Here is a 10,000-nt window from a genome sequence, read left to right on the forward strand (position 1 = left end):
AATCTGACGTCCAATCAAATGCTCAGAAGGAGAATGCCCCTCCCACTGATCATCAACAGATTCAATCACGATTCACAGCTGTGATGCAAACGAAACGCTATTGGCTATTTAAAAAAGGAGCCTGTTGATTTGTTCCACCCCAACTTCCTGTTTCAACAGGAAATACATCACCACAGGCAAGGACACTTTCAAAAAGATTACATTAAAGAGTGCCCTTACTTAACAGGGAGGAAGATGAAGAGGTGGAAGAGGAGGACGAAGATGGCATGGGACCACATGATGGCCAACCAAGAAATCGCCAATACATGGCTGGTTTTCGTGCACGTCATTGACAGATTTTTTTAAAATTCATCCCTTGAAGCATATTTTCCACATTATTTCTTTTATATATTTTTTTGTTAATTCATTTAATTTAGGTGTGTATTTCTATCTTTTTCTTCCCTTTTTAATTATTTCATTTATAAATTCATGTAAACAAAAAACGAGTAAAATAAAGTGTACAATAAAGTACAATCAAAACATTATTATATTACTCACGTTGCGGTGTAATCTGTTAAATCTAGATAAAAGTGTAATCTGCCGGTCGTCCTGCAGGTGACCTCAGAAATCTGTCTTCTTGCGATGCACTTGGGGATGTACGATTACTCCAGAGCACTCGTAGTTCTACGTAGATTTTCAAGTTCTACTTAAGCTACGATGCTTTTGGGAAACAGACCATAATATTAAGATCAGTCGTACGATCGTTTTTACGATCAACTTAGGCTTACGATGCTTTTGGGAAACGCAGCCCTGATCGAGCCATTTACATTGGGCGTTTTATTTTATATTATATTACATTACAGGTGAAACTGTAAAAAATTACAATATGGTGCAAAAGTTCATTTATTTCAGTAATTCAACTTAAAAGGTGAAACTAATATATTATATAGACTCATTACATGCAAAGTGAGATATTTCAAGCCTTTATTTGTTATAATTGTGATGATTATGGATTACAGCTTATGAAAACCTTTTCACAATATTCTCATTTTGAATTTGGGGTTATCATAAGCTGTAAACCATAATCATCACAATTATAACAAATAAAGGCTTGAAATATCTCACTTTGCATGTAATGAGTCTATATAATATATTAGTTTCACATTTTAAGTTGAATTACTGAAATAAATGAACTTTTGCACCATATTGTAATTTTTTTCAGTTTCACCTGTAAATCTAAAATAGATATAAACATTTACATGTTTAATGGCACAAACAATAAAGAGAGTGAAAGTCCATGTATTTTAAAGATAAAAATATAAAAATAAAAATAATTTATGCATTCATATCCGTGGTTCAGTGAGATAAACATTATAGAAATGGTAAAATAAATGAGAATACATGCATGATAAATTAATGTATAATATAATATAACCAAAATAGACATAAATATTGAGGTTTTACAACAATGTGCAAAATAGAAACCATATTTGATAAGCATAACCATATATTAATGAAGGAGGGAGATCGTCCTCATATTAGAGTTCACGAGGTTCAAGTCGAGCTCAATTACTCTGGGCCGATTATCCGACTCACTGACCATTTGCTCACTGGATGAGACGGCCAGCGGCAAAGCACAGCATTGTGGGTAAATGAGTGTGATGTGACCTGGCCCGGTGCGCTTTACCGGATCATAAAACCACAAACTATAGAAAAATATCCAAAAATGAAGGCAAGAGGAAACAAGAAACATAAACCAGGAATCAAACGCCACCGAAACCACAGCCGGACATGAACGATTCACTAATGAATCATTCAGATGATTCTGTGAACTGGTTCAAAAGAACCGACTCAAACGAACAACTCGTTCACAACGGAACCAACAACCAATCAGAAAAGCCAAACAATCAGAACAATCCCATAATGCACTCTTACCTGCTAATCTGGAGTTGGCGTACGGTGGAGAGATGGCGTCATGTGACCCGAGGTCCCGGCCGGGCATGTGACCGTACTGAGAGCCGTCAGCGTAATTCTGCAGGGGTCAGAGGTCAAAGGTCAAACACACCTTCTACACAAGACACGCCGGTAAATATCACGGATTCAAATACGACAATATAAAAAATAAATGATATTATATTTTACTAAGCCTATACATGGTTCAAAAATATAATACTATGAATTAAAATTCAATAAATATATAAATGATCAAATAAAAAAATAATAGATAAATTACATTGTCTAAAATAGATATAAACATTTAAGTGTTTAATGGCACAAACAATAAAGAGAGTGAAATTCCATGCATTTTAAAGAGAAAAATTAATATGCATTCATATCCGTGGATCAGTAAGGTAAACATTATAAATTAAAATGACAAAAAAATATATAAATGGTAAAATAAATGACAATACATGATAAATAAATAATAATATAATATAATAGCTAAATTACCCATAAATAGTGAAGTGTTTATTGAAGTGTGGTCCTATTTAAACAAATAATATACATATATATATACATGGGTAAATATTAAATTAAAATGATAATAAACATATAAATGTTATATACATGATAAAAATAATATAATTAATATAATCAATATAATATAGCTAAAATATGTATTCTGTATTTATAAAGTATTCTGAAGATATGTTCAGAGGGATTTGTTAATAAATCATTTCTGGCCTGATTTATGGGACATTTTAATAAAAATAATATGGCGAAAATCGATTTTTTTTAAGGCTATGGACAGTATATTTAGATTTCCTAGGTCATGAAAGCATATATCCTGAAATCCCTCTGAACATCTTCTTTCATCTTGTGTGTAAACAAAATGAAAAAAAGAATTTTGCACCTGGCTTTATCATATGTTCAGATCTATCTACCGAAAATATAGGCAAAATTGCGCATATTTAATGAGATAATGCCTCATTTGCATAATTAAACATACAAATTTCAAAAACTTGTAATACATTTTTTATGACCTTGTGAAAGTGATCAACTGAGGAAGTGTCATGGTCATATCTATTATTTTAAAATGTTACCCTATTCACCTGTAGTGTCTCGCCTTAACGGGGAATAAATAATAGCAGTTAAGGCGAGACACTACAGGTGAATAGGGTAAAATTTTAAAATGCAAATTAGGCATTATCTCATTAAATATGTGCAATTATGCCTATATTTTCGGTAGATAGATCTGAACATATGATAAAGCCAGGTGCAAAATTATTTTTTCATTTTGATTACACACAAGATGAAGAAAGATGTTCAGAGGGATTTCAGGATATATGCTTTCATTACCTAGGAAATCTAAATATACTGTCCATAGCCTTAAAAAATCGATTTTCGCCATATTTTTGGGATTAAAATGTCACATAAATCAGGCCAGGAATGATTTATTAACAAACCCCTCTGAACATATCTTCAGAATACTGCTAAGTGTATAACTGGAGAGTTTGGTGAACATCGGCTGAGATGTTTCTACTGGAGGATGACAAAAAAAATCATTTTGAAAAAAAGGCATTTAAAGATTTGTAATGTAAAAATTCATACTTTTTTAGTGGAAACAACCATTTACAGACACAATATCTCATCAAATCATTAGCAACAACAATACAAACCACATAAATCACATCAAAACTTATAAACACAGCATTTATGGCCTTTAACTGAGCAGAAAAACTGTCAAAAACACACATCTGAATATCAGAGCGTGTCACGTGATGCATCTGAACCAATCACGGAGTCAGAAATTGACATCAGCCAATGAAATTTCGCTTTAAGTGTTAAATGACCAATATACTTTCACGATTGGTTGCTGATAAAAAGGAAATGACCATATTTGGATCCGACAGCATTGTACAGGAGAGAGAGAGCGCTTTCCAGAAGTGTGTGTGATTAAAGGAAGGACACAGAGATCGCGGAGCAGCGCGTTGATTTAGAACGCCAACTTTTGTTGAATTTCGGAGAAATCTACAGACGCAAATAGACAAAGTGTAGTAAAATAAAGACCTAAATGTGTATTTCTGACTTTTTTTCACCACAAGTCTGAAAGAAGACATGTTATTGAAGACAAAGAGCCCAAAATCTCAAAATTGACCAGTAAAAAAAAAAAAAAACGATGTTTTTGCCTGCCGTGTCTCGCCTTAACTGCTATTAACCCTTGTGCATTGTTCAAATTCCCATCCTTTCGTTATGTTCGTGGCTGAAAACAGCCACTACTTTAAACTGCTGTAAAAATTGATCAGATAAATATTTTTTTGCCATTTTTTTTGCATAAATCTATTAATCAACATCAGTCCTGTTCAAAACTACTAAATGTTTAAAAAAAAAATCAAGATTTTAACTCTTTAATTGCCAAATTCATAAATTATGTCACTGATTTGGGAGGGGAAAAAACACAAAATTACTTATTTTCAATATAAAATGTGATTGTGGACTGGATTTTTTTTTACCTTTTATCACAGTCTTGGACATGTCAAAGATTAGAAACAACATTGGTTTTGATGCATTGTTAGTTTTTGTGCAGCATCAGATTTTAACGTTTTCTCCCTCATTTACTGTTCGTGGCTGTTTTTGCCCCATTGACTTCCATTATAACCAAATTTTTTGATTGCAAAGCCATGACACCATAAAATCATGCATTTTTGATTGTTGGTGGTTTTCCCTGTTGGGAAGAGGTAAAATTAGTAATTTTTACTGTTGATAACCAGGTGGCACCATTAACCCTTTAGGTAGGCCTGTGCAAAAAAAAGCTTAGTTTCTGGCTTTTACATGGAGTTATATGGAGTATAATAGCATAATAAAGTGTGTGTGTGTGTGTGTGTGTGTGTGTGTGTGTGTGTGTGTGTGTGTGTGTGTGTGTGTGTGTGTGTGTGTGTGTGTGTGTGTGTGTGTGTGAGAGACCTCACCTCGATGCGTCTGAGAAAATCAAAATATGCACCTCAGCTCTCAAAACTACATGGAGTAAACAAAAACAAAGGAAGTGTATTTATGCATCTGCCTTTTGATGGTGAGAAATGCAGACTAAACAAAAACTAAGCAAGTGTATTTAAACACTTGCATGCAAGCCTGCTGGTCATTTGATGGTGAGAAGAGCAGCAAGCAACATGAGAAAGGGCTTGACTTGCAGTGAAGTTCTAGAGATGATCATGCAGCCTGACTCCTCCAGCGAGCGGCAGGATGTATGGTCTTCTCCCTCTGACACCACAGACTCAGGAGAGGCAGACCATTATTTGGATGTGGCACCCTCATCATCCTCTCTAGCTTCCACTGAAGGCGAGGAGGATTCGGAGGATCCTGGGTCTGGGTGGATTGGGAGAAACGGCGAAGTGTGGTTTTCCACCAACCCGGAGACAACTCCCTTTCTTCAGCCTGCCAGAGGCGTGACTTCATGGCCGACGCGCTATGCCATCGCAAGGGTCCAGAACATTGATTCTGTGTTCAATCTGTTTTTTACGGGCGCCGCACAATGAGAAACTGGACCGGGGTGGACTCCACAGATCTCCGTGCCTACATGGGGCTACTGATTATGGCCGGTGTCTACAGGTCCAGAGAGGAGTCCACACGTTGCCTGTGGGATGATCGCAGTGGTCGTGCGATTTTTAGAGCCACCATGTCCCTCTCAAGATTCAAGAAATCAGCAGAGCTCTGCGTTTTGGAGGTTGGTCATGCTGACAATGAGGTCAATCATCTCGTCGGCCATGAAGTCACGCCTCTGGCAGGCTGAAGAAAGGGAGTTGTCTCCGCGTTGGTGGAAAACCACACTTCGCCGTTTCTCCCAATCCACCCAGACCCAGGATCCTCCGAATCCTCCTCGCCTTCAGTGGAAGCTAGAGAGGATGATGAGGGTGCCACATCCAAATAATGGTCTGCCTCTCCTGAGTCTGTGGTGTCAGAGGGAGAAGACAATACATCCTGCAGCTCGCTGGACGGGTCAGGCTGCAGAATCATCTCTAGAACTTCACTACAAGTCAAGCCCTTTCTCATGTTGCTTGCTGCTCTTCTCACCATCAAATGACCAGCAGGCTTGCATGCAAGTGTTTAAATACACTTGCTTAGTTTTTGTTTAGTCTGCATTTCTCACCATCAAAAGGCAGATGCATAAATACACCTTTTTTGTTTTTGTTTACTCCATGTAGTTCTGAGAGCTGAGTTGCATATTTTGATTTTCTCAGACGCATCAAGGTGAGGTCTCTCTCTCTCACTCACTCACTCACACACACACACACACACACACACACACACACACACACACACACACACACACACACACACACACACACACACACACACACACACACACTTTGTTATGCTATTATACTCCATATAACTCCATGTAAAAGCCAGAAACTAAGCTTTTTTTTGCACAGGCCTACCTAAAGGGTTAATGGTGCCACCTGGTTATCAACAGTAAAAATTACTAATTTTACCTCTTCCCAACAGGGAAAACCACCAACAATCAAAAATGCATGATTTTATGGTGTCATGGCTTTGCAATCAAAAAATGTGGTTATAATGGAAGTCAATGGGGCAAAAACAGCCACGAACAGTAAATGAGGGAGAAAAAGTTAAAATCTGATGCTGCACAAAAACTAACAATGCATCAAAACCAATGTTGTTTCTAATCTTTGACATGTCCAAGACTGTGATAAAAGGTAAAAAAAAATCCAGTCCACAATCACATTTTATATTGAAAATAAGTAATTTTGTGTTTTTTCCCCTCCCAAATCAGTGACATAATTTATGAATTTGGCAATTAAAAAGAGTTAAAATCTTGATTTGTTTAAAAACATTTAGTAGTTTTGAACAGGACTGATGTTGATTAATAGATTTATGCAAAAAAAATGGCAAAAAAATATTTATCTGATCAATTTTTACAGCAGTTTAAAGTAGTGGCTGTTTTCAGCCACGAACATAACGAAAGGGTAGTGAATTTGCCCAGAGTGTACTGTTAAGTTTTTGAAAATTTTCAAAGCATTTTCCTAAAATATGTGTAAAAATAAGCTTTGTCACCAAAAATCATTCCATTTGCTGAAACACGGAAAAAGTTATGGCCAAAATAAGACTCAAAAATACCCCATAGTGGCTGAAAACAGCCCCAACAGCACATAAGGGTTAAACGCGTCCCGTCACACTCACACTCCGGGTCACTGGAGGTAAAGTGTGTTGACGGTCCGGCTCTGGAAGTTCACGGGATGTTCTCCATAAGGGTGAGGATCTGAGTTCATTTGCATTCGCCGGACGTGTGTGTGTGAGAGTGTGAAAGTGCTCCGTAAGCAAGTCCTTGATTCTCCTCTGCAAACCTGACACACACTTCTCCAGCTCACAGTGACCTTTGACCTTTCAGACCACGCCGTCACACACACACACACACAGCACGTCTAAACACTAGTGTACCAAACCTAGTGAGCAACATCACAGGTGCGGAGGCTACACCGATGATGACACTATCCCAAAATGCACTGCAACTACATCAAAACGCAAGAATGCTCATCCAAGGTGGCAGATGAGAAACATTATTAGAACAAAAGCTTAAATTTAATTTATTTTTGAATAATGTCAATAAAAAACTAGTACTTTTTCATGACAATTAAACATTTTAATCCCCAAATTTTTTACTTTTCCAATTAATACTTTTTAAATACATTTTACTTTTTTCTAATTAATATAATATAATATATAATATAATATCATATAATAATAAATTAAATAATTACTTTAAATTAATAAAAAAAGTATACATGATCAATTTCAAAATATCATTACAATCAGAATTTAGTAGTAAATCAAAAAGGGTTGTTTTTCTAATTTAAATTATTATTTATTAATTTAAGTAACTTCTAAAAAAAAAAATTTCATCCAATATTTATCCAATTAATTTATAATATTATTACAAATATTTTATTGTATATATATATATATATACGTGTGTGTTTGTGTGTGTATATATATATATATATACATACATCAGCATAAATTAAAGAACTAATTCATTTAAATAAATATATCATCATCAATATATCATAAAGTTTTTTTTTTGTTAAAAAAAAATTTTTGGTTTGTTTTTCTCATTTCTTTTTTTTTTTTTTTTACTCATTTTAGTGATTTTTAAAATCATAATAAATTATTATATAAATGAAGGAATAATTAACTCAAATTAAATGTTATGTATAACTGAACAACATCTTTTTGAACAAAAAAAAAAAAATTCTGAAAACTATTTGACCCAATAATGTGTGCAGCATATGCATATATAATTTTATGCTAAACGGAGTAAATGCATCATGAGTTGAGCAGCAAGTTAACATCAAACTCTATTAGCATCAGTTATGAGTCCAAATGAAACATTTTACATCAGGATGTTTCCAATACAGAAGCGTCCATGTTCCACGTGTCCGAGGTTTGCACACGGAAACCAGACGCGTTTATAAAGGAGTACAAACTTACTTTAGTGGGACGAACTCCATTCCCCCAAGACGAACTCGCTCTCTCGTCCACATCTACAGAGGAACACAGAAAACAACTCATTTTAGTCATTATTGATTCTGTTCAAATCTGCATTGAAATGAAAAACGAGTCCTAATTAAATAAAACAGCAGCCATTCAGACATATTTCCCACAATCCCGCAGTAACGAAGGTCGTCTGTGACACGACTGTGATGTTTACATCACGCAGAGCCGTGTGTGTGCCGGTCTAATCCTGATGCCGGTCGGGAAACAATGCAACAATGTACACTTTATAAAGGCCGTAATTAACGGCGCGCGAGTCTTTACATTGTTTCTGGCTCTTTTCTCCCCTCGCCCGCCGCGAAACTCCCGAAAAAACCTCTTCAACATTTCTCTCCCACTCACAATGAGCGCTCAATCAAAACACACTTCCCTCCTCGAGAAACTTCACTTCAAAGCGCCGCCGCATGAAAGACGCGCATTCTTTGTCAAGACGTTCATTTATGGTAAAGTCAACAGCTGATAAAAGCAGCGCACAGGCCTTCGTGACTTACAGACAAACACACCGCTTTAAAACCAGATCAGAGGAAGCGTTTACAAGCAGCAGATCTGTCATCGAGAGCACACACACACACACACACACTCGCATCGGCTCTTTTATGACATTCAAACACAGAGATTCATAATAATCCCGAACTATCCCACAGTGGATCTCATGAACGAGCGTCCGGGTCACATCTCCGCTCCAAACTGCAGAAAACAGGAAATTGCTTAAATAAATAACGCTTATTTTAAGAACCGTTGAGATTTATTACATTCATAGCAATTAAAAACATTTAAATCACTGTTATGGATACAGAAGTTTTACTCAGGTTTGTTTTTCTAATTCCTATTATTATCTAGTCATTTTATAAAACTGAATAAATTATAGGAGTAATTCGCTCAAACAAACATATACATATATATATACACACACACACATACCGTATATATACACACACACACATGTATATACACACACACATATATATACAAACACACATATATATATATATACACACACACACATACCGTATATATACACACACACACACACATATATATATATACACACACACACACACACATACACATATATATATACACACACACACATATATATATATATATACACACACACATACCGTATATATACACACACACACACATATATATATACACACACACACATACCGTATATATACACACACACACACACACACACATACACATATATATACACACACACATATATATACAAACACACATATATATATATATATATACACACACACACACCGTATATATACACATACACACACATACACATATATATATACACACACACACACACACACACATATATATATATATATACACGCACACACACACATACACACATATATATACACACACACACACACACATATATATATATATATATACACGCACACACACACATACACACATATATACATGCACACACACAAACATAAAAATAAAGAAGTAACTCACTCAAAAATATAAAATAGAC

At 35.5% G+C, this 10,000-nt stretch overlaps 1 protein-coding gene across 1 annotated transcript in view; it reads right to left on the bottom strand.

Annotated features, from left to right (window-relative positions):
* Positions 1 to 1,816: 1,816 nt before the first annotated feature.
* The window catches only part of LOC306984565 (transcription factor 4-like), a gene marked incomplete at its 3' end in the record, with an annotated part of 46,683 nt that continues 38,499 nt past the window's right edge, over positions 1,817 to 10,000 (bottom strand). Inside the window, exons 5-6 of the mRNA XM_079586038.1 lie at positions 8,428 to 8,480; positions 1,817 to 2,011 (exon numbers count right to left, since the gene is read on the bottom strand). Coding sequence (XP_079442164.1) covers positions 1,817 to 2,011; positions 8,428 to 8,480 — 248 coding nt within the window. The remainder of the gene's footprint in view (positions 2,012 to 8,427; positions 8,481 to 10,000) is intronic.

Source organism: Phoxinus phoxinus (assembly GCF_949152265.1).
Source record: "Phoxinus phoxinus genome assembly, chromosome: 17".
Taxonomy (NCBI): domain Eukaryota; kingdom Metazoa; phylum Chordata; class Actinopteri; order Cypriniformes; family Leuciscidae; genus Phoxinus; species Phoxinus phoxinus.